The 26,888-nt window shown below is 39.2% G+C and overlaps 1 protein-coding gene across 34 annotated transcripts in view; it reads right to left on the reverse strand.

The window, feature by feature from the left end:
- ATRX (ATRX chromatin remodeler) overlaps window positions 1–26,888 on the reverse strand; it is a 284,343-nt gene that overhangs the window by 192,929 nt on the left and 64,526 nt on the right. For 16 of the 34 annotated variants that reach the window (XM_074030181.1, XM_074030189.1, XM_015443835.3 and 13 more), the window contains 4 exons: window positions 7,688–7,743; window positions 6,692–6,744; window positions 5,701–5,828; window positions 2,947–3,060 (listed from right to left, as the gene is read on the reverse strand). In XM_074030181.1, the coding sequence (XP_073886282.1) occupies window positions 2,947–3,060; window positions 5,701–5,828; window positions 6,692–6,744; window positions 7,688–7,711 (319 nt within the window). In that variant the 5' untranslated portion in view covers window positions 7,712–7,743. Of the gene's footprint in view, window positions 1–2,946; window positions 3,061–5,700; window positions 5,829–6,691; window positions 6,745–7,687; window positions 7,744–8,627; window positions 8,666–26,888 lie in introns of all 34 variants that reach the window. The other 18 variants (XM_074030193.1, XM_074030191.1, XM_015443836.4 and 15 more) reach the window with 3 other exon arrangements.

Consider the following 26,888-nt stretch of genomic DNA (forward strand, 5'->3'; position numbering starts at 1 on the left):
CTTTGGAGATTTTCTCCCACATGTGCACAAGGAATCAAATATAAGGATATTCACCACAGCACTAATTAGAAAATTAGAAAATGAAAAATTGGGAATAGCTTCCTATGCGGGAAATGAATAGTGACTTATTGATACCACATAATTCTATAGAGCAGTGAAAAATAAGCAAACTAGATGTACATTTACTGACATGAATACAATTCAAAAACAATGTTAAATGAAAAACGTTCCCAAATGATATATACAGCATATTATTTTGTTATATTTTTAAATGAAAAATGTTTTATGAATACATATATAAAAAACATAGAAAAACATGCACACACATGCACATGCATAAAACTTCAAGATAATCATTACCTGTGGGGTGGGAAGAAGGGGAAATGGATGAGAGTAGGACTGAACCAATATTTTACTTAAGTGAGATCTGAAGCAAATATGGTAAAATGTTGAAATGTTACTTTATGTACTTGTTGCTGTACACATGTTTAAATTTTTTATTTTTAGTTATGAAATATATTTAAAATTGTAACACAGGGTATAAATGAAAAAGGCATTTTCATTTCTGAGCTCAATACATTTTAATGGTTTTAAAGAGAACAAAATTATTGTGTCATGTAAAAAAGTTAGGTGTAAAATATACTTTCTAACAATTAAAACTGGGAAAAGAATGTCAAAACAGGGTATGATACTGAAATTTTTTTTTTTAAAAATCCGCTCCTGAAATGTTAACTTTAGCCATATCTTTGTGTTATAATATTATTCCAAATCAATATAAGACTTTGTATATAAAGTTTACATTCTTGACAGTTTCCTACGTTAGGCTTCAATTTTGGAACTAGCTTTCTTAAAAAGTTTAAATATTATCTACACCAATTCAGCATTTCAGATCACCAATTTATCTATATATGTGTATATAAAGTAAACCTAGTGTTAAATTTCCTGTGTGATTTCTGACAGCTTAAAAATGTAACAAATCATTAAGATGAAAATAGGCATGAAAGATTTAAGTGCTACTGATAGCTATAAATGTTATGTATTCCCTTAAGCGTGATACCAAAACATTCCTACACAGAACATTCAATAAAATGTTCCTGAAACTTATCAGCTGAGACCAAATGCCAGCAGCATACCAAAGTAGCACTAGGAATACCCTCATCAACAACAGTGGTTCTTTTATTCTTTCAGCCCTTATCCACATTTCAGACACTGACTGCTCCAGGGTCCCTTCCCAAAAAAACACCACTTAGACACTCTGTACACTAAGTGTACACAATGCAGAACACTTAGTTATTTGTCTTCTCTAGAGAACCTATGATCAGAGGAAAGAAACTCTTACTACTGATCTTTACCATCACTTTCTAATTGAGGATTCTCTTAAATTTTAAGACTACTACCTTAGCTTTAATGAGCTCTGTTGCTGCAATGGCAGTTTCCCTACTATGAACTAGAGTCTCAGAAAGATTCCTTATGCTCAAAAAGAGTTGACTACCCCTTTGTGGACAAAAGACTAAACACTATTTCCTTTATTTTTGCCAACAACCTTACAAATTATTTAATCTGACAATGAATATATATAACATTTTATAAGTATAGATATATTTTACTGGTTCCATCAAGATAATCATAGCATTAAAATAAAAATCCACACAAAAATTTCACCAATATAAGAGCTTCACTTTAATTTCACAATTATATAATCTGATCAATATTAAATGGATATGCTTTCACTACACTTCTACTTAGAAATTTAGTGTCATGTTCTATCATTTGGAGATTCATTCCTTTTATAGTTATGAATTCTGGCTCTGTTAAGCTGCCCCAAAATATATATACACACCATCTAAGAATCACACACAAACAAGTGGGACACATAGTCCACTATCATACATTTCTAAATAAATACAAACTTTTTATAGATGGTTAGCCAATATTGAGAGAGAGAGAGAGAGAGAGAGAGAGAGAGAGTGTGTGTGTGTGTGTGTGTGTGTGTGTGTGTATGTGTGTGTATATGCATGTGTGTTAATTTTTTTGAGACAGGGTCTGACTCTGTCATCCAGGCTGCAGTGCAGTGGTACAATCACGGCTCACTGCAGCCTTGATCACCTGGGCTCAAGTGAGCCTCCCACCTCAGCCCCCAGAGTTGCTAGGACTACAGGCATGCGCCACTATGTCCAGCTGATATTTTCATTTTTTGTAGATATGGGGTCTCACCATATAGACCAAGCAGGTCTCGAACTCCAGGACTCAAGTAATCCTCCTGCCTTGCCTTCCTAAAGTGCTGGTATTACAGGTGTGAGCCACCACTCCCCACCGTTTGTGTGTTTAAGGGAGGACAGACAGACAAAGGGAGAGGCGCCTCCGGCAGACAGAGGGAGGGTTATCAGCTCTAGCTCCCTACTCCTTCCTACTTATGTCCATGCTGCTGTTCTTAGATTAATGGATCTGAAACTTCAGTGTACACAAACTGGGGTACATTCTTGACCTCATCAACAGAAATTCTAATTTGTGAGGAGTGGAGTCAAGGGACTTGCATTTATAATACCCCAACTAATACTAATGCAGATGTATGTCACTCTATGCAACTCTAACTATATATAAAGTTACCTGGAGGCCACAGACAAGATTTTGCATAAATCTAAAATTCTTTTAGGGTTGGGGGGGAAACATAGTATTATGGCATATATGTATTATAGAACATGTGGAAGAAGGAAATGCTAAGCTTCTTGAGATAACTTAATAGCCACTGAAGGCAAAGGTGTTTTGATAAATAGTGTTTAACCTTTTCTGCTTCAGAGCTCAGAGAGAAACAGAAGTTATATTTAAGTAGTGCTTTTAATAAACAAAAGGCAGAAAAGTGGAGGTATTTTTAGTAAGCACATCAGATTTTCCAATATGGTCATAAACAGCAATTTAAATTCATGTTTCATTTTCACTTGTATTTACCTCCGCGTTTTTTGAGATTTTCAGTTTTCATTTTACTTCTGCTTCTAAATTCAGGCCCTTTAAAATCATCTTTGTCTTCATTCAGCACTGGCTCTGGCTGTACAATCACTGTACCTAGAATGATTTCATTTAAAAAACCATTACACATATTAAATGTGCAAGTGAAGTACAAGACTTCAGTTCAGATAAAGCCAACATTGCTGGTACATAGTTTGTTTCTTTCAAGCTTTAGATATTGGTATAAGGACCTCACAAAAGTAAATAAAACAGGGAAATAGTATAAGGGCCAGGTGTCAACAATCAGTTTATTTGTTGAAATATAGTTCATAAAAACAGGAAAGGGAGGTATTATGGCGTGATTAAAAAAGAAATGTGTGAATCAAATAGAAAGCCTCAACCCAGTTCTGAATTTTTATAGTGCCTATCACAAAAGCTGTTATGAATATGAACATCTATGCTAAGTTCCATAAAGAATTCATAAAATATGTGGTTCAGAGGGAAAAAATTTTTAAAGACATCCTATTTTCATAATCCAAATCATAAACTCAGAAAGATTTTTAAGGGTAGTTTTATACTGCAAGGGAGGGGTATTGGTGGGAGAAATGAAGTTCATTCTATTACTCCTGTATCTATTCTGCAGCATTTCCCAACTGGTATGTCAAAGCTTCAGTACTCTGTAAAGTCCTTAAAGAGTTTTTAGAGATTAAGATACTTTAGCTAAAGTACCCTGACAATAAATTGTAGAATGAGATCATTTGTTGATCCCTATGTTAATATTTTAGAAAGAATGTCCTTCTTTAACTATAAAACATGTGAATTGAGGAGAGAGGCTGTCGATTTAAGTTTTCATTAGTTCTCTCAAGAGCAAATAAGACAGGCATAGTAAAAAGGGTTTAGGTCTCAATGTTTACCTACATTGCTTGGCTTAGTAACTGGCTATCATCAGCAACAATCAAGGAAGAAAAAGCAGGTAGTCGCCAGGGGCTTTCTCTGAAACATGGCTCTATGTTACTCAACAAGCAAATTTTGACAAGTTATAACATCTAGTTGGTAAATGAGTTTCTGAGTCTCTGAAAGGGTGTGGGGAGAGGACACAGAAGATTGAGATTTTACAGATTGTAGTAAAATTAAATAATCCCCACCAAAAAAAGTTATTCACAGCAATCATTGCATGTATATACTCTCAGAGAAGCCCCAGCATTTGAAAAGAACTAAAGATTTTAAATTAACAACAACAACAACAACAAAAAAAAAAACCTGAATTCTCCCTAGAGATTCTTCTAGGGAGAATTGGAAGCAAAGCAGCAGAGTGAAAAGAGCACTCACTAGGCTTTGGATTCAAGCAGACCTGGGTTGAAATCTTAGCGTCTCAATTTAAAGCTGAAAAAGTTCCTTGGGTTCTGAATTTGTTCCTTTATCTCTACAAGCAAAATAATAACTACCTTACAGTGTTGTTTTGAGGATTAAAGGAGTTAATTTTGTAAGAGCCTGGTACTTATATATACTCAATAAATATTACAACAATAATATAAACACCCAAATTTAACCTTATGAAATGGGTTTGTTTTTGTTTTGGTCTGACAGAATTAGGCATAGTTCAGGTTAGTAACATCATATGCTGACTTTCTTCCACAGTACCATTAAAACAAAAGTTTGAATTCCTATTTCTTACATCATAAACACTCCCAGTGACAACCACTGAGAATGTAAAAATCCAAAGTAAGTCACCACCTATGGGACTTAGACTCCCATGTTAGTTGTTTCTGCCCTTGGCCACCAAAACCATTATGTAAAATTGTCATAAATGATTTGCAAAGCTAAGTAAGTGGTAGGCCCCTATCTCTCTTCTTTCATTAATTTCCTTTCCTCATTTCATTTATCACCTTTTGTAACTTCTAATTTATCCTAGTCAAGGAAAGTCCCATCCCTCCTACCTACCGTATTTTTTTAATTTCCATAATTTGAAAATGTGTCATAAAAACATAGACAGGGAACAAGGTTTAATAAGCACTGCTATAAAAGATCTATGAGAATGAATTTGAAAACTCTGCCAAGAGACTACAACATATTATTTAACAAAGAAAAAAATATAAAATTTGACTCTTTGAACCAAGTCCCCTGTCATTCTCATCATCCAATTATATTGCTCTCAGATTTGAGCTATGAAGAGTCCAAGATACTCATGTGGCTTTTCCCCCCATTATTAACAAAGTTTTATGGTTAGAACTTCAACAGTTGAGAGGTATGTGACAAAGTTTTTTTAAAAAGATAACAGCAAGAAATACAACTAAATCTATCTATGATAGTTAACTTCAGCTTCTAGCCTTAGGGAATTTAAGAATGCAATAAGACTAAACTAGACTGTAAATGATTTTTAAGTTTTCAGGAATGGTCATTACATTTTTGTATAAAGCAGGCACATTAACATTGACTGAACCAAAACCTAATATAATAAATTTTTAAACTTGCTTACACATTGAAGTATAATTTGGAAACTAAAGCCCCTTGTCTAAAACTCGATGGAAAGAAAAAAAATAGATTTCATTCTTTACAAAACTAACTGAATATTCCAAATTTTTAACTTCGATAACACACATTATCATCGGCATACAAATACATTTCTAGACAACCACTAGGAAAATGCCATGTTTGGTCTTTTGTACATAGCTAACAGTAATCAAGTTCCAATTTTATAAAAATGATGTTTAAAAATTCATTTCAACTTTAACTTCATGAAAAATTAACACACATTACCTTTTGGCAAGCTTTGCATAGTAATATCATTTTCTGAATTTTCATTAGATGCATCTTCATTTACAGTTTCGTCATCCAAAGGTTTTTCATCATCTGATTCTACATACTTTGTTACAATTGAAGGTTTCCTATGAAAGAATTAAGTTCATAGAATTATGAACATTTCTGACAACTGGAACAATACCCAAAGAACATAAATAACATGTTGAGATTGAGCAGTGGGTCTCAACCAGGAAGCATATCAGAATCACCTAGGGAAGCATGTGTGTCTACACTGTATCACTGAAGATTATGATTCAATAGGTCTGGAGTAAGACCAAGGCATACGCATTCTGAAAAAGCTACCAGGGAGACCTTGGAGGACACTCTTCTTTAAGAATCACTACTTTAGAGAATAAATTAATATCAAGCAAGCTTGGTTTTTAAGAGACATTCCCACTGCTTAGAAACAATGAAAGTCCAATAGACTAAGCGGCAAACTTCTAATAAGAATTATACTGCACAGTATATTGGGAATTATATTATGTTAGAAAATAGTTTCAGTTTTTATGTATGGCTTCACAATTTAGCAGAAAAAAGTGTTTTTTACCACTCTTTTTTCTCCTTGTAACTTACAACTATGATGACTAACTCCCCATCCTAGACAATTTCAAAAAACCCATTGTCTCATAAGGCATTCAAAAATTATTTTCTCCTTTTTCAAAGACATATATTGTCTAATGAAATAAACTACATATTGCAAGGGCCACTAATACATAATAAATCCTTTAAAAACCCTTTAAAATTCAAAGTTGGAATGAAAAATAATTGTTAAAATCAGGTGACAGAAAGGGATTCATTATATTATACTTATCATTTTTAAATATGTATATTTGTATAGAATAGTTAACTCAGAATAGTGCTTGACATGAGTTCAGAAAAAATTTGGTTCTAGAAACAGAAAATAACCTGAAAAAGAAAATAACTTTTTGTCCCTTCAACATCAACCAACCTCTTTGATCGTGACGATCCTGAAGACTTGGATTTTTCTGAAGAGCTAGTTCCCTAGATGTGAGACATAAATATAAAAGTGAATAAAACTCTCAAAACAGCACCCCTACAATTAGCTATTTCCCTATAGCAACTTCAATACAGGGATATAATGAGATGCTATTTATGTGACTAGAATATTTTTCTAAAAGGAATTCCAAAAACTAATTATCTACCACATAAGGAACACAGATGCAAAAAATAAAAATAAAAATAAAAACTAATTCTCATTGACTGCCAGGTTTCCTTGGCTGAAGATTAAATTTCTCGTTTTTCACATGGTTGCTGTCACATGCTGCGGGGGATACACTGCTGTAAAATGATCATGGCCCCAGTCAACAAAGACAAAACAAAGAAGCAGAAGTAATCAGATCTCAACAGAAGTAGGGAGTTTTAAGGCTCTAAATATGTTTCATTATTCTCTAAGCTAACATCTGGCATGAAGTAACTTCTACAACTTGCTTTGAGATACTAAACTTACCCTCATTTTGCCAGTATAATCAATATATTTTACTGGATTCAGTTTTTTTACAATAGGTAAAAATTTCCCAAAACCATAGTTGTAGACCTGTGTATCAGGCAAAGGACCTTGTTATGAGTTGCTAATAATAATGCTTAGCAGACTCTAGATACCAAGTTTTGAGAGATTTCACAACCATGAAGTTCATGCCCATAACATCCACCTCAAACACCTCTGGGGTAATATAAAGACAGTTAAATATCTATCTGTTGGAAAGTCTTCAGCTGTCTGACTTTAGGTCAACTGCTGAAGTGAACCACAACAATAACAGAAACAATGAACACCTTCTCAAACTGGAAAATAACGAAACTGAAGTATCATAATGACAACTGGGTATCAGTAGCCTTCGACACATACATGTGTCTAGAAGCAATCTAACGACATATGCTCTAGTCGGTTAATAGTAACTAACAAATATCTCTAAATAATTATCCTTACCTCTTCCTTGCTGTTTTCCATCATATCAGAGTTACTTCCAGAACCACTGATTTTATCTAAAAAAGAAGAAATAAAGAACATTATTTATCTCTTTGATGCATTATCAAATAGAACATCAATACTTATAACTCCATAAACCCATTCTCACACTATGAAGTCTGGCAGTATTAACACACTACTCACATTAAAATATTCCTAGAAGAGTTCTTTCACTAGAATCACTCTCCTTTTGCATACTAACCCCTCCTTATAAAGCATGAAATCTCTATAAAGATTACTTTGATATAAAAACATTTCCAGTTGCAGTTTATAAATATTACAAGACATTTCCCAGTAGAAGAAAATTTAAACTATTACACTGAAAATAAAAAACATACTACCAATAAAGTATATTTCATTTCACCATAAAATACTGGGAAAATAACAGCAAACTAAACCAAAATCAAGGAGAAGGAAATAATAAAGATTATGGCAGAAATTCATGAAACGGATGAAATAGGAAATAGAAAAACAATAGGGGGAAAAAAAATCAATAAAACCAAAGAGTAGTTCTTTTTCTTTTCCTCCTTTTCTTTTTTTTTTGGAGATAGGGTCTCACTCCATTGTCCATACTAGAGTGCAGAGGTGCTATCATGGTTCACTTTAGCCTCAACCTCCCAGGTTCAGGTGATCCTCCCCTCTAAGCCTCCCAGGTAGTTGGGACTACAGGTGCGCACCACCACACCCGGCTAATTTTTTGTGGAGATGGGGTTTCGTCATGTTGCCAGGTTGTTCTCTAACTCCTGGGTTCAAGTGGTCTGCCCACCTTGGCCTCCCAAAGTGCTGAGATTATGGGCATGAGCCACAGGCACCTGGCCAAAAACTAATTCTTTAAAAAGATGATCAAGCAGGAACTTGGCCATTCAAGTTGGAATCTGCTAGGGATTGTGTAACAACTTACCTGCGGGGGAAGAAAAGATGAACAAACTTTAGGCTAGACTGACCAAGAAAAAAAAGAAACAAGACTCAAGTTACTAGACTCAGAAATGAAAAAGAGGACATTACTACCAAACTTACTGAAATAAAGGGATTATAAAGGAATACTATGAACTGTATGCCAAAAAATTAAATAACTTACATGAAATGAACAAATTCCAAAACACAAACTACTAAAACTGACTCAAGAAGAAACAGTTGTGAATAGATCTGTAACAACTGATGAGATTAAATCAGCAATAAAAAGAGCTACCCATAAAGAAAAGGCCCAAACGTTCTCACCACTTAATTATAACAAACATTTAAAAAAGGACTAATACCAATTCTTCACAAACTCTTCAAAGAACAGAAAAGGAGGCAACATTTCCCAACTCATTTTATGAAACTAGTATTGCCCTGATATAAAAAATCACAAATAGAGAAAACTACAGGCAAGTATCACTTATGAATATAGATGCAAAAGTCCACAAAATATTAGAAAACTTCAAATCAGAAGACAGGCTAGAGACTGGGAGAAAATCTTTACAAAGTAAACATCTGATAAAAGACAATTATCCAAACTCTACAAAGAATGCTTAAAACTCAACAATAATATAACAACATGATATTAAAGGAAAAAAAAAAGAAACCTATGTGAACAGACACCTCACCAAAAAAGATATACAGATGCAAATAAGCACATGAAAAAATGCTCAACAATATATGTCATTAGGGAATTGCAAATTAAAACAATATACCCCTACACGCCTATTAGAATAGCCAAAATCCAGAACACTGACTATACCAAAACCTGCTGAGAAGGGTATGGAGCAAAAGAAACTCTCATTTATTGCTGGTGGGAATGTAAAATGGTACAGCCACTCAGGAAAACAGTTCAGCAATTCCTTACAAAACTAAGCATACCATACATAAAGCAGCAATCACACTCCTTGGCATTTATCCAAAGAAGCTGAAACCATATATCCACAAAATAACCTGCATGGAGATGTTTATAAACATCTTTATTTTATATAAACATCTTCGTTTACTTATATAAACATCTTTATAAGCAGCTTTATTCATAACTGCCAAAACTTGGAAGCAACCAAGATATCGTTTAGAAGATTAATGGATAAACAAACTGTAGTACATCCAGAAAATGGAATATTATTCGGCACTAGAAATAAATTAGTTACCAAGCTACAAAGAGACATGGAGGAAACAAATGCAGATTACTGTGTGAAAGAAGCCAGTCTGGAAAGGCTACATACATATGATTACAACTATGACAATCTGAAAAAGGCAAAACTATGGAGAAAGTAAAAAGATCAGTGGCTGCCAGTACTCACAGGGGAGAAAGGGATGAAGAAACAGGCACAGCACAGGAAATTTTTAGGGCAGTGAAACTATTCTGTATGATACCAGAAAATGTTGAATGCAGGTCATTATATATTTGTCAAAAATCTTTAAAATGTATAACACCAAGAGTAAACCTTAACGTAAACTATGCATTTGGGGTAATAATGACATGTCAATGTAGGTTCACCAATGTTATATAACAAATGTACAACTCTCTTACGGAATGCTGATAGTGGGAGATGCTGTGCATGTGTAGAAGCAGGGGCATATGGGAACTCACTGTACTCTTTGCTCAATTTTGCTATGAACCTAAAACAGCTCTTTAAAAATATCTTTTTTCTGGCTGGGTGTGGTGGCTCACGCCTGTAATCCTAGCACTTTGAAAGGCTGAGGCGGGCGGATCACCTGAGGTCAGGAGTTCGAGACCAGCTTGACCAATAAGATGAAACCCTGTTGCTACTAAAAATACAAAAATTAGCTGGGCATGGTGGCATGTACCTGTAAACCCAGCTACTCGGGAGGCGGAGACAGGAGAATCGCTTGAACCCAGGAGGTGGAGGTTGCAGTGAGCCAAGATCGCCCCATTGCACTCCAGCCTGGGCAACAAGAGCAAAACTCAGTCTCAAAAAAAAAAAAAAAAATTTTTTCTAATAAATTAAGGAAGACAGGAAATTTAAAATCTACAAAAACCCACAGGTAGGTAATATCATACTTAATGGTGACAGACTGAATGCTTTCCCCCTTAAGATCAGAAACAAGGCAAGGAAATCTGCTCTCGTCATTTGTATTCAATTTTGCACTACGGATTCTACTCAGAGCATGCATGTTAAAAAAAAAATTGAAAGGCATCAGTATTTAAAAGGAAGGTATGAAACTATCCCTATTAGAGGGCCAGGTGCGGTGGCTGATGCCTGTAATCCCAGCACTTTGGGAGGCTGAGGCAGGTGGATCACCTGAGGTCAGGAGTTCGAGACCAGACTAGCCAACATGGCAAAACCCCGTCTCTACTAAAAATACAGAAATTAGCCAGGTGTGGTGGCGTATCCCTGTAATCCCAGCTACTAGGGAGGCTGAGGCAGGAGAATCACTTGAACCCGGGAGGCAGACGTTGCCGTGAGCTGAGGTCACGCCATTGCACTCCACCCTGGGCAACAGAGTGAGACTCTGTCTCAAAAAAAAAAAATAAATAAAACTATCCCTATTAGAATATGGCATGATCTCATACATAGAAGATGCTAAGGAATCCACTAAAGAATTATTGGAATAGGCTGGGCACGGTGGCTCACACCTGTAATCCCAACACTTTGGGAGGCCGAGGTGGGCGGATCACCAGAGGTCAGGAGTTCAAGACTAGCCTGGCCAACATGACAAAACCCTGTCTCTACTAAAAATACAAAAATTAGCTGGGCGTAGTGGCAGGTGCCAGTAATCCCAGCTACTTGGTAGGCTGAGGCATGAGAATTGCTTGAACCTGGGAGGCGGAGGTTGCAGTGAGCCAAGATCACATCACTGCACTTCAGCCTGGGGAATAGAGCGAGACTATCTCAAATTAAAAAAAAAAAAAAAAAAGAATCATGGGAATAAAATTAGTTCAGGAAGACTGATGGGTACAAGGACAATAAACAAAAATCAATGTTATGTCTATACACTTGCAATGAATAATCTCAAAATGAAACTAAGAAAAGAATTCCATTTATAACAGAAGGAAATAATTTACAAAAAAAAAAAAAGAAGTACAAAACATACTCTGAAAATTATAAAACGCCATTAAAGAAATTAAAGATCTAAATCAGTGGAAAAACACTTCATGTTCATGAATTAGAAGACAACTTTTTTTTTAAATTAGGGACAGAGTCTCACTCTACTGCCCAGGCTGGAGTGCAGTGGTGTAATTATAGCTCACTGCGGCCTCAAACTCCTGGGCTCAAGTGATCCTCCTGCCTCAGCATGCTGATTAGCTGGCACTACAGGCACATGCCACCATGCCTGGCTAATTTTTAAATGTTGTGTAGATGGGGTCTGGCTATGTTTTCCAGGCTGGTCTCAAATTCCTGTCCTCAAGTAATCCTCCCACCTCAGCCTCCCAAAATGCTGGAATTACAGGCATGAGTCATCGCACCTCGCCAGTGATAAAACATTAAACACCCTTGAGATACAATTTATATACCATACAATTTACCCATTTAAAGCACACAATTCCATCAGCCACCAGGCCAAGCCACAAGATTTATCATTCTTATGATGCCAATGTTACAGAATCTTTGGGGGTGTCACTTTTCTGGCCAGAAACATCTGTGGCTGGTGGCACCTGTGCCAGAGTTTTGCTCGGGCCTGCTGGGCTCATCCCGCCTATTTGGCCTGGCCGGCTACACTTGGCTCATGCCACTGGCCTGTATCCTATGCTGGCCAAGAGAGACTGCATGAAGTAGCAAGGGGTATGTGAGCAAGTGTGGGGTCCAGCCACTGCGCAATCAGACATGCTAGGGGCTGCAGCAGGGCACGCAGCTCCAGGTGCCAGCATGGGCATCAGTTCTTTCTGTGAGGCTGCAGCTGGACCAGGAACACCACAAGCAGCATCCACAGCTGGCACCAGGGAACACGGTGGCACCCAGAAGGCTGGAGACACCAGGAACCGCAGAGAGAGTCACAGCCCTGGCTAGGGGCGCTCCCAGGTCTGGGCTCCCCAAAGGGCTGCAGCTCTTCTTTCCTTCTCTTTACCTGCAACAAGGTGAGCAAGGGGCATGTCTCAGCCCTGTTTGTGTTACAGCTCTTTTAGCCTCATTCAGCAGGTCCCAAGTTCTTGTCCTGCACCCAAGAAGAATGAGGTACACAGAAAAGTGGAGAGTAAGCAAGATAAAGAGGGGCTTTATTGAGCAATAGAACAGCTCAGAGGAAACCCAAAGGGACAACTCCTTTCCACAGTCAGGGTATCCCAACAAGTGCTCAGCTCCTAGCAGAGAGGGTGGCTCTTCTCTGCTAGGCAAGTCGTTACTACAAGTGTTCAGCTATCAGCAGAGAGGGTAGCTCCTCTCAGCAGCTGATCATCCCATCACCTGCACAGCTCTCAGTAGAGAGGAGGCCCTAGTATGGGTGGTACCTCTCTGCAGGAAGGTCATCCCATTGACTCCGCAGCTCTCAGCAAAGAGGAGGCCCTAGAGTGGGTGGCACCTCTTTGCAGGAAGGTCATCTTGTCATCTCTGCAGCTCACAGCAGAGAAGAGGTCCTAGAGTGGGTTGCTCCACTCTGCAGCTGGTTGCCTGACATCTGTTCAGCTCTGGCTGAGCCTGGGACTTTTATGGGCCTCAGAGGGGAGGATGTGCACACCAACTGGTCCAGGGCGGGCCGAGAAAAGGCACCACAAGTTCCCACTCTGATCCATGTGACTGGCAGCCCAACCCCCAGCCTTCAGGCTTTCCATGGCCTGAAGGTGGGTCCTCACCAGGGACCCACCACCTTCTACTCAGGAACCTGTCCACCTCCTGCTGCTGTTCATGGCACCCAGGCTGTAGATGCAAGGGGGCACCTGCAAGTCAATGCTGAACTGCTCTCAGCCCTGCCTCAGCTTCCCTATGTTTGTCAGTACCCAAAGTCCGGAGGGGGCCAAGGCAGCAGGAGGCTGGCGTGTCAGCAGTTCCCCGAGCATGTGCACACCTGGCCAGGCTGCAATAGCATCCAGGCTCGGCCCCAACTTTGCCCCAAGATCACAGCAGGTGCCAACAGCAGGGAGAAGCCAGGCAGCAGGAGCAGGCACTTCCAAGCCTATGAGGGCAAGGCAGGGGCCTTCCCTGGCCCCAAGAGTGCAGAGACGCCTGGGTCTGCAGCCCCCCCATGATTTGGGTGGCTGCAGCTGCACCCAGTGGGGCAGGGCTCCTGCCTGCCCCATAAAGCAGGAGGCCCAGGTCTACACCCACGATTTGGGCAGCTATAGCTGTGCCCAGGAGGGCGGTACTCCAGCCTGCTCCATAAAGCGGGAGGACTGGATCTGCAGCCATGGTTTGGGTGGCTGTGGCTGCACCTGGGGCTCCTGCCTGCTTCGTGGAGCAGAAGGCCAGGGTCTGTAGCCGCAGTTTAGAAGACTGCAGCTGCACCCAGGAGGGTGGGTCTCCTGTCTGCTCCATGGAATGAGAGGCCTGGGACTGCAGTCATGGTTTGGCCAGCTGCAGCTGCACCTAGGAGGGTGGGGCTCCCGCCTGCTCCCAAGACTCAAGAGCACAGGGATGCCCAGGTCTACAGCCACGGCTTAGGCAGCTGCAGTAGGACCCAGGGAGCTCCCGCCCCAACTTGGAAGGGGCAGGGCTCCTGCTTGCCTCTGGCTCCCACCAACTCTATAGACCGTGCAGCCCTGGCCATGTCTCCCTGCTGCAGCCAGTGTGATGGCAGCAGCCACTCCAGACGGCCCACCACTGCCATCAGCAATACTCCACAAACTAATCTATAGATATACTGCAATCTCTGTCAGAATCCCAGCTGACTTCTTTGTAAAAATTGACAAGCTCATTCCAAAATTCATATGGACCAGGCATGGTGGCTCAGACCTTTAATCCCAGCACTTTGGGAGGCCAAGGTGGAAGCATCACTTGAGGACAGAAGTTTAAGAACAGTCTCAGAAACATGGTGAAAATCCATCTCTACCAAGAAAAAACAAAGAGTTAAAATTCATAGGGAATTGAAAACATTCAGAAAGGCAGATAATCTTGAAAAATGAAAAGTATGAAGACTCACACTTCCTGATTTTGCCAGTACTCTACAGTCTTGATTGCCATAGTTTTGTAAAACTACACAACAACTTTGGTGCAACTTTGCACAAAACTGTAAAACAATGCAATCAAGACCATGGAGTACTGGTAAAAGGACAAACAGATGAACAGAATAGAATTAAGAGTCCAGAAATAAACCCACATGTCTAGGACCAGCTGATTTCTTTTTTTTTTTGAGACAGGATCTCACTCTGTCACCCAGGCTAGGGTGCAGTGGTACAATCATGGCTCACTGCAGCCTCAATCTCCTGGGCTCAAGTGATCCTTCTGCCTCAGCCTCCCAAGTAGCTGGGACTATAGGCACACACCACTAAGCCTGGCATTTTTGTTTTTTTTTAATAGAGATGGAGTCTCAATGTGTTGTCCAGGCTGGTCTGGAACTCCTGGGCCCGAGTACCCCTCCGGCCTCAGTCTCCCAAAGTGCTAGGATTACAGACGTGAGCCACCATGCCCGGCAGGCCCACTGATTTCTGACAAAGGTGGCAAAACCATTCAACAAAGAAAGGATAGTCTTTCAACAAATGATGCTGAGACAACTGGATAGAAACCTACAAAAAATGAAGCTGGACCCCTACCTCACAATATATACAAAATATTAACTCAAAGTAGATCAAAGACCTAAATGTAAGAACTAAATCTATAAAACTTTTAGGAGAAAACATGGGGGTAAATCTTCATTACCTTTAATTTGGTAATGGATTCTTAAAGACACCAAAAGAATGAGCAACAAAAGGAAAAACAGATAAATAAAAGTTCATCGAAATTAATAACTTTTATGCTTCAATTAAAGACAACCCAACTGGGTGCAGTGTCTCATGCCTGTAATCCCAGCTACTTGGGAGCCTGAGGTGAATCGCTTGAGGCCAGGAATTCAAGCTCAGCCAGGGCAACATGGTAAGACCTTATCTCTAAAAAATAAAAAAAAAAACACTAGCTGGACATGGTGGCACACAACTGTAGTCTCGTCTACTTGGGAGGCTGAGATGGGAGGATTGCTTGTACCCAGGAGTTCAAGGCTGCAGTGAACTATGATCTTGCCACTGCACCCCAGCCTGAGCAACAGAGCAACACCCTGTCTCTAAAAGTAAATAATGACAACTCAAAGAATAGGGGAAAATATTTCCAAATTATATATCTTATCCAAGTGTCCACTGAAGTATGAAGTATGAATGGATAAACAAAATGTGGTATATACATACAATGGAATGGTATTCAGACTTCAAAGGAAATGAAATTTTGAGATACACTACAAAATGGATAACCTTCAATACATTGCGCTAAGTAAAATATGTCAGAAGGACAAATATTGTAGGATTATACATATATGAAGTTCCTAGAGTAGTCAAATTCATAGGAAGAGAATGTAGAACGGTGTTTGCCAGGCTAAGGAGAGGGAAGATTGGGGAGTTAGTACGCAATGGGTACAGAGTTTCACTTGGGGAAGATGAAAAAGTTCTAGACATGGATGGTGGAGGTGAATGCACAACAATTTTACTTAATGTTACAGGACTGTACACTTAAAATTAGTTAAAATGGTAATTTTTATGTTACGCATATTTTACAATGAAAAAGGTACAATATATAAAGAATTCTTACAAATCAATAATGAAAGCATAAATATCCATTTAAAAACTGGGCAAAGGGGCTGGGCATGGTGGCTCACGCCTGTAATCTCAGCACTTTGGGAGGCCGAGGTGAGTGAATTGCTTAAGCACAGGAATTCAAGACCAGCTTGGACAACAAATTAAGACCCTGTCTCTATAAAAAATAAACAAAAATTAGCTGGGCACTGTGGCACACACCCATAGTCTTAGCTACTCGAGAGGTTGAGGTGGGAAGATCATTTGAGCCAGGGAGGTTGAGGGTGCAGTGAGCTGAGATCACGCCACTGCACTCCAGCCTGGGAAACAGAGCAGGACCCTGTCAAAAAAAAAAAAAAAAAAAAAAAAAAAGACTGGGCAGAGGGTTTGAATAAAAATTTCTCCAAGGAATATATACAAACTACAAATAATCACGTGAAATGATGTTCAACATCCTTAACCTTCAGACAGTTGAAAACTAAAATCACAATGAGATACTACTTCACATGGACTAGAATGGCTAGAATCAAAGTCTGTTATTAACAATGTTGGCCGGGCGCGATGGCTCAAGCCTGTAATCCCAGCACTTTGGGAGGCCGAGACCGGTGGATCACGAGGTCAGGAGATCGAGACCATCCTGGCTAACATGGTGAAACCCCGTCTCTACTAAAAAATACGAAAAACTAGCCGGGCGAGGTGGCGGGCGCCTGTAGTCCCAGCTACTCGGGAGGCTGAGGCAGGAAAATGGCGTGAACCTGGGAGGTGGAGCTTGCAGTGAGCTGAGATCTGGCCACTGCACTCCAGCCCGGGCGACAGAGTGAGACTCCGTCTCAAAAAAAAAAAAAAAAACACTTAAACAATGTTTGGCATGGATGTGAAGAACTCACAATCTTTATATACTCCTGGTGGAAAAGTAAAATAGTATCTCCACTTTGGAAAACAGTTTGACATTTTCTCACACAACTTAACATGGTTACCGTATAAATCCAGCAATTAAGATTCCTAGGTATATACACAAGATAAACAAAAATATATGGCTACACACAAAACTACATACCAATATTTACAGCCGCATTATTCCTAATAGCCAAAACATGGGAACAAGCCAAATGTCCATAAATGGATAAATGGATAAACAAATATGGTATACACATATAATGGAATATTATGTGGCCATAAAAAGGAATGGAGTACTAATACATGTTACAACAGATATCTTGAATACATTATGCTAAATGAAAGAAATCAGCCACAAAAACACATATTTATATGATGCCATTCATATGAAAGTCCAAAACAGGGAAATAGGCCAGGTGCAGTGGCTCATGCCTGCAATCCCACAACTCTGGGGACCTGAGGTGGGCAGATAACTTGAGGCCAGGAGTGTGAGACAAGCCTGGCCAACATGGAAAAACCCCATCTCTAATAAAAACTACAAAAATTAGCCGGGTTTGGTGGTGCACGCCTGTAATCCCAGCTACTTGGGAGGCCAAGGCACAAGAATCACTTGAACCTGGAAGGCAGAGGTTGCAATAAGTCAAGATAGCCACTGCACTCCAGCCTGGGCAACAGAACGAGACTCTGTCTCAAAAAAAAAAAAAAAACTCAAAACAGGGAAATATAAAAAATAAGAAAGTAGATTAGTGATTTCTTAGAGCTAGGGGGTGATAGCTAAAGGGTATGGAGTTTCTTTTTGAGGTGATAAAAATGTTCTAAAATTGACTGTGGTGATGGCTGCACATATGTGTAAATATTAAATATACTAAAAACCACTGAATTTTATACTTTAAATGGGTTAATTGTATGGCATGTATTTCAATAAGGATGTTTAATGTTTTATTACCAGCCAGGTACAGTGGCTGATGCCTGTAATCTAAATACTTTGGGAGGCCACAGTGGGAAGATCACTTGAGGCCAGAAGTCTGAGACCAGCCTGGGCAACAGAGCCAGGCCCCGTCTCTATGGAACATTAAAAAATTAGCTGGGTGTGGTGGCATGTGCCTGTAGTCTCGGCTACTCCAGAGGCTGAGGCAGTCTCAGCTACTCAAGAGGCTGAGGCAGGAGGATCACTTGAGCCTAGGAGTTTGAGGCTGCAGTGAGCTGTAATTGCACCACTGCACTCCAGCCTGGGCAACAGAGCAATATCCTGTTTCTTTTTAAAAAGAATTTATTACCCATTAAATAAATGCAAATTAAAACCACAATGAGATACCATAAATATCAAATGGCAAAAAGTTCAAAATAGTATTAACACCCAGTGTTAACAAGAATGTGGAGAAACTGGATCACTGATACATTGCTGTGGGAATATAAAACAGTACAACCATTCTGGAAAACAGTTCAAAAGTTTCTTTTAAAAACATGAACATGCAAGAGCAGAAAAGATAACTATTAGGTACTGGGCTTAATACCTAGATGATAAAATAATCTAAACAATAAACCCCAGTGATGCTACTTTACCTATGTGACAAACCTTCACAGGTACCCCTGAACCTAAAAGTTAAAATAAATAAATAAATATCAATAAATAAATAAATAAATGCACTGATAGAGTCCAATGGAGTAAAAAAAAAAAAAAAAAAAAAAAAAGAAATGCAAGCCAGGTGCAGTGATTACCTGAGGTCAGGAGTTCATAACAAGCCTGGCCAACATAGTGAGACTCTGTCTCTACCCAAAATAAAATAAAATGTAAATGTAGTTTAATTAATTTAATAAAAATAAATGTATAACCATCATATGAACTGCAAACTGCACTCCTGGCATTTATTGCAAAGAAATGAAAACATAAATTCATATAAAAACTTATATATAAATATTCACCACCAGCTTTAATTGTAACAACCGAAATCAGGAATTGGCCCAGATTTGCTTTAACAAATAAATGATTAAACAAACTACAGTACAGGCCAGGCACGGTGGCTCACACCTGTAATCCCAGCACTCTGGGAGGCCAAGGTGAGTGGATCACCTGAGGTCAGGAGTTTGAAACCATCCTGGCCAACATGGTGAAATCCCTCTCTACTAAAAATACAAAAATTAGCCGGGTGTGGTGGTGCGTGCCTGTAATCCCAGCTACTCTGTAGGCTGAGGCAGGAGAATCACTTGAACCTGGGAGGCGGAGGTTGCAGTGAGCCAAGATCATGCCACTGCCCTCCAGCCTGGGTGACAAAACGAGACTCTGTTTCAAAAAAAAAAAACCACTGCAGTACAGGTTGCATATCCCTCATCCAAAATGCACAGGACCAGAAGTGTTTCAAATTTTGGATTTTTTCAGATTCTAGCATATTTGCACTATTCTGGTTTATTCACATTAGGAATTTAGCATCCCTAATCTGAAAATCCCAAATGCTCCAAAGAGCATTTCCTTTGAGTGTGTCACATCAGCACTCAAAAGTTTCCGATCTTGGAACATTTCAGATTTCTGATTCTGGGGTTAAGGATATTCAATCTGTATATCCATACCATGGAATATTACCCTGCAATTAAAAGGAAAGGACTGTTGATACATACAACAACATGAATGAATCTCCACATAATTATGCCAAGTGAAAACACTCCAAAACACCCCAAAAGATTATTTACTATATAACTCCTTAAACATATTTGAAATGACAAAATTTTCAAAATGGAAGACAGATTAGTGGTTGCCAGGTGTTAAGCATAGGCAGAGGTAGGGGGAGGGAAGTGTGTGTGATTATAAAATGCCAAGATGAGGAATCCTGTGTTGATGAACTATTCTGTATCTCAACTGTGGTGGCAGATGCATGAATCAACCCAGGTAAAAAAAAATTGTATAGAACTTTTAACACACACACACACACACACACACACACAAGTACAAGTAAAATGGATGAAATCTTGATTAATAGATTTTATCAATGTCAATATTCTGGTTGTGATATTGTATTCTAGTTTTATATGTTACCATTGGGGGAAACTGCCAAAGTGCATAAGAGTTCTCTTTATATTAGTTATTACAACTGCATGTAAATTTATAATTACAAATAGAAATTTAAGCTTAAAAAAATTCTCAGCAAACTAGGAATAGAGGGGAACTTCCTCAACTTGATAAAGAGCATTTACAAGAAACCTGTAAAGCAAACATACTTCACTGTGAAAGACTGAATGTTTTCCCACTAAAATTGGCAACACTAAGAAGATGTTTGGTATCATCATTATTCTTCAATGTAATACTGGAAAATACAGAAAATCCTAGCTAATATAATGAAGCAAGAAAAGAAATTAAAAGGCATACAGATGGAAAGGAAAAAATAAAATTATCCCGGCCGGGCGCGGTGGCTCAAGCCTGTAATCCCAGCACTTTGGGAGGCCGAGACGGGCGGATCACAAGGTCAGGAGATCGAGACCAGCCTGGCTAATACGGTGAAACCCCGTCTCTACTAAAAAAATACAAAAAACTAGCCGGGTGAGGTGGCGGGTGCCTGTAGTCCCAGCTACTCGGGAGGCTGAGCCAGGAGAATGGCGTAGACCCGGGAGGCGGAGCTTGCAGTGAGCTGAGATGCGGCCACTGCACTCCAGCCTGGGCGACAGAGCGAGACTCTGTCTCAAAAAAAATAAATAAATAAAAAATAAAATAAAATAAAATAAAATTATCCCTATTTGCAGGTGACATAACTGTCTAAGTAGAAAATTCCAAAGAATCTACAAGAGGGGGGAAAATACTATTTAGAACTAATAAGTAAGTTCAGCAAGTTCGCAGGATACAAGGCCAACATAAAAAGTCAACTGGGCTGGGTGTGGTGGCTCACGCCTGTAATCCGAGCACTTTGGGAAGCCAAGGCAGGCGGATAACCTGAGGTCACGAGTTCAAGACCAGCCTGGCCAACATGGTGAAACCCTGTCTCTACTAAAAATACAAAAATTAGCTAGGCGTGGTGGCAGGCGCCTGTAATCCCAGCTATTCAGGAAGCTGAGGCACAAGAATCACTTGAACCCAGGAGGTGGAAGTTGCTGTGAGCTAAGATTGCATCATTGCTCTCCAGCCTGGACAACAAAAGCAAAACTCTATCTAAAGGAAAAAAAAAACAAACAAAAAGTCAACTGAATTTCTATATACCTGCAATGAATAAATGGAATCTGAAACTTTATTTTATTTTGATTTTATTTTTATTTTATTTCTAGTTGTTTTTTGTTTTTTTTTTTGTTTTTTTTTCTGAGACGGAGTTTTGCTCTTGTTGCCCAGGCTGGAGTGCAATGGCACGATCTCGGCTCACCACAACCTCCACCTCCTGGGCTCAAGCGATTCTCCTGCCTCAGCCTCCTGAGTAGCTGGCATTACAGGCATGTGCCACTACGCCTGTCTAATTTTGTATTTTTAGTAGAGACGGGGTTTCTCCATGTTGGTCAGGCTGGTCTCGAGCTCCCGACCTCAGGTGATCCGCCCGCCTCGGCCTCCCAAAGTGCTGGGATTACAGGTGTGAGCCACTGTGCCCGGCCCAGAATCTGAAACTTTAAAACAAAAGAATTTAAAACAGCACTCAAAAACTTGAACTACTTGGGTAAAATTCTCACAAAGTGTTTGCAAGATTAGTATACAGATAACTACAAACACTAGGCCAAGTGAGAGTTTCTGTTAACTCCTTTTCTTCCTGAGTATGGTTTAAACATTCCTATCCTTTACATGTGTTTGGTTGATAGCGATCCCGTTTTATAGTTGTTTCTTGGAGAAAGGATTCAAGTTTTTCTGTACACTTTTTAATATTTTCTGTTTTCTACTGGCTCTATTGGTCTATTAATCAATCATCAAATTCACTGACACTTCTACTGCTACCTTGCATGTCTTGTTAAGTACAATGATGTTATTCTGAACTTAGTAATTTATTCAGAAATTAAATTTTTCAGTTCTAGAATTTCAAAATGGTTTTTAACAGTTTCTATTTCTGCACTGAAATTTTCTACCTGTCCATTCATCATAAACATATTTGCCTTTTTGTACTCAAATATGACTATAATAGCTGCTTTAATATTCTTGTTGCTAATTTCAACAGATAAGTCAGTCTCTATTGATCCCTTTTCCCTTTGAGCATGGGTCACATTTCCTTTCTTCATCTATCTAGTATTTTGGACTGGACACTGGGCACTTTGAAAAATAAGACACTGCATTCTGTTAGATTCCTCCAAAGAGTTGACACTTTTGTTAAAACAGACAGTTGGCCAGGCTCAAGCCTGTAATCCCAGCACTTTGGGAGGCCAAGGCGAGTGGATTGCCTGAGGTCAGGAGTTCAAGACCAGCCTGGCCAACATGATGAAACCTCATCTCTATTAAAATACAAAAATTAGACAGGCACAGTAGTAGGTGCCTGTAATCCCAGCTACTAGGGAGGCTGAGGCAGGAGAATCGCTTGAACCCGGGAGGCAGAGGTTGCAGGGAGCTGAGATTGCGTCACTGCATACCAGCCTAGGCAACAGAGTAAGACCCTGTCTCAAAAAACAAACAAACAAACAGATAGTTAACTTACTTGAAATGAAACTCCAAACCCTTTCCACCCTGTAGTACCAAACAACTCAAAGCTTTAGTTCTGTTCTTTTAGTCCTAATCAGGCTGGTTGGAATCTGGGGTGCACTTAGGCAACTGGACCAGAGATATCGGTAGAGTTTTCGTGCAACCTGGTTTTCCCATTCTGTGGTTCTTTTCTAGGTGGGATCTCTCTACTCATGTTACAGCTGCTGTGGTCTCACTAAATCTTTTCCTTGATTTCACATCCAATAAGACTATAGATTTTTATCCAAGTCTTAAGTGCCACAGATGGAGCTAAGTGGATCCTTGGCTGAGGAAAAAGGATTAATAATGGGGAATTCAGTCATTGCCACTTCTTTCTTCCATGTGTTAACTCCCCTCCAGTTTATCTACTTTGTTGATATCTAGCCTTCAGTATGCTGCCCAGAATTTATAATTGGTATTTGTGAGTGACATCTGTTTGTACAACTGGAGATACCACTACTGAAGGAGTTCCTCAACTAGTGAACACAGGACTCCAACAACATAACATTATTCTAAAGAGAAAAAGAACTTTAAACAAATACTGAACTATAGTTACATTTCTTTAATGTGATGGTATGGTTAACAATTCTGAAACTGTGGGTACAATGAGGACTAGACAAATGAATACAAATAAATTGGGGAAAGGCCGGGCTTGGTGGCTCACGCCTGTAATCAGAGCACTTTGGAGGCTGACGCAGGTGGATCACCTAAGGTCAGGAGTTCCAGACCAGCCTGGCCAACATGGCAAAATCCCATCTCTACTAAAAATATAAAAATTAGCTGGGCACGGTGGTGCGCACCTGTGGTCCCAGCTACTTAGGAGGCTGAGGCAGGAGAATCGCTTGAAACCAGGAGGCGGAGGTTGCAGTGAGCTGAGATGGTGCCACTGCACTCCAGCCTGGGTGATAGAACGAGACTCCATCTCAAGAAAATAAAAAATAAAAATAAATAAATAAATCGGGGATAGGCCAGGCGCAGTAGCTCACACTTGTAATCCCAGCACTTTGGGAGGTTGAGGCAGGCAGATCATGAAGTCAAGAGATCAAGACCATCCTGGCCAACATGGTGAAACCCCGACTCTACTAAAAATACAAAGATTAGCTGGGTGTGGTGGCGTGTGACTGTAGTCTCAGCTACTCGCTAGACTGAGGCAGGAGAATCGCTGGAACCTGGGAGGCAGAGGTTGCAGTGATCTGAGACCACACCACTGCACTCCAGCCTGGCAACAGAGTGAGACTCCATCTCAAAAATAAATAAATAAAAACATAAAAATAAATAAATTGGGGATAATAGGAACCAGGTTTCTTTCTGTTGGAGAAAGAAGTTAAAAATATGAAAAGGGGAAGTCTAGAAAGAAGACTGTGGAATTGAATTAAAATTAAAAGTATCAGTATCAACTCATGAAAATATAAAACATATTATTAGCTTTCTCTGTGAAAGAGCTTGGAAACAAAGACATCTTGGTGGCAATGAGCACATCACACACCCTGATCTTGATTTCCAAACACTATATCCCACTAAAAGAAATCAGAACTCCTGTGAAAAATAACTGATTCTGGGGCTGGGGAACAGCAAATGGAAAGCAAGCCTTGAATACTTTGAGGGGACAGAAAGAAAGAAAGTGTTCAAGAAATGATGAGGACTTGTAAAAAAGTCAGCAGGACCCATCCAGATGGGGTTCCTACTAGCCAAAACTGATACAATTTGAGCATCAAAATAAATAATGACAGAGAATATTCATGGAAAAATTGTAAGTACATACTGATACAAATAACTGAATAGGTTAGAACATGAACCCCTCCCTTACAATAATATATCAACTCATAAACACAGAAGGAAAGACAGATTAGAACATCATCATTTTGAACCCATCATAGGAATAAATTATTCAGCTAAGAATCACAAATGTGTGCTGTGATAAACAGACTTTCTAGGAATGGCCCACAAGATTCTACACCACTAATCCCCAGAAACGATCAATGTGATGACATATCACTCCCATAACTGTGTTATGTAATATAGCACAGTTGATCTTAAACTCGATAGATAACCAGGAGGAGATGAGAGGGAGGGGGACCTAATCTAATCACATGAATCCTTAAAAACAGAAAAATTTCTCCGGCTGGTATCAGGTGGCTGCAGAATTAGCAAGCAAAAAGCTAAGTCAAAGAGCTTCAAAGCTTGAGAGAGACTTGATGTGCTGTTGCCAGTTTTGAAGATGGAGGGCATCATGTGAGAAGAAATGAAGACACCTGAAAAGAGCTAGGAGGGGGTCCTGCCCAATAGTGAGTGAGAAAGAAGGACCTCCAACCTATCATCATAAGGAACTGAATTCTGCCAACAACCTGAATGAGCTTAGGAATGGATTTTTCTACAGTCTCCAGAAAGGAACCTAGTCCTACTAACATCTTGACTTTGACCTTGTGATACCCTGAGAAGGGTCCAGCAAGGCCCAAAGGACTCCGAACCTACAGAACTGTAAAATAACAAATCTGGGTTACTTTAAGCTGCAAAGTTTGTGGTCATTTGCAAAAGAAAACATAACTGAGTTAAGTTTTGATAATAAAAAGAATACCTTAGTAATCTCAAAGTGCCCCCATTAAATTAGTTATTAGTTACAATGGAATACATCATAACTTTATACTGGGTTTATCTAGCAAACACAACCATAACCAAACAACCTAAGTATATCACTAGTAAAGGAGCAAATCACATCATGTGCCATGTAATAGGATGCATGGAGAACAGAACATCACTTTATATAGTATTCCTGCCAAAAATATATAACCTGAATCTAATCATAACTAAACAGATAATCCCGAGGGCCATTCGACAAAGTAATACACCTATACATTTAAAAAAAAGTCATAGTCCCAAAAGGCAGACAAACTGCTTCAGATTTTTAAAAGACCAAAGAAACATGACTACTAAATCTTGAACTTGATCCTGAATTTAAGGGGGAAAAACTTATCTATGAACATTACTGGGGGAATTGATCACATAAGAACGGGGACTGTGGCTTAAATAACTTTATGTTATTTACTTTACCTACCTATTTAGCTTTCCCATTCTTATTCATTACTTCCTGTATTTTGGTGTTGCCATTTCAAATTATTTTCCTTCTCATTTCAGAAAACCTGTAATTTCCTCTAGTATAGTTATTCACTCTAGTGTAGGTTTGTTGACATCAAGTTCTCACTTTTTGTTTGCCCAGATATGGCTTGATTCCACCCTTCATTTATGAAAGATGTTTTCACTGAATATATAGTTCTATGCTGGCAATTACAATCACATGCTGCATAAAGACATTTCACTCAATGACTGACCACATATATACATCGGTGGTCCCATAAGATTGTAATACTGTATTTTTACTGTACCTTTTCTATGTTTCCATGTGTTTAGATACACAAATATTCACCATTGTGTTCCAATTACCTACAGTATTCAGTACAACAACATGCTGCACAGGTTTGTAGCCTATGAGCAACAGGCTATAACATATAGCCTACATGTGTAGTAGCCTATGTAAGTACACTCCATAATGTTTGCACAATGACAAAATCACCCAACAATGCTTTCTCAAAAAATCATATCCCCATAGTTAAGTGATGCATGACTGTATTTTTCTTTGACATTTTAAAGAAATCATTTTGTTTTCATCTGCCTTCTATCATTTCTGTTGTTAAGTGAGCTGCCAGTATTGCTGTTATTCCTTTGAAAATAATATTTTTTTTTCCTCTGGCTACTTAAGAGATTTTTCTCTTGGTTTATGTTCTTTAGGAGTTTCGCTATGACATGCCTAGCTGTAGTTTTCTTTATATTTATCCTGCTCAGGGTTCACAAAACTTCTTGAATCTCTAGTTCGATGTCTTTCATCACTTTTTAGAAAATGCTCAGCCCGCATCTCTTCAAATTGGACTTTTAACCAATTTTCTTTCTTCCTTCTAGAACTCTAATTACACATATGATTGAACTTTTCACTATAACTCTCTTATACTTTTTCTGTACATATCGTGTGTGTCTGTGTGCATGTGTATTGTAGTTAC

This window comes from Macaca fascicularis, chromosome X, assembly GCF_037993035.2.
Source record: "Macaca fascicularis isolate 582-1 chromosome X, T2T-MFA8v1.1".
In the NCBI taxonomy this organism is placed as follows: domain Eukaryota; kingdom Metazoa; phylum Chordata; class Mammalia; order Primates; family Cercopithecidae; genus Macaca; species Macaca fascicularis.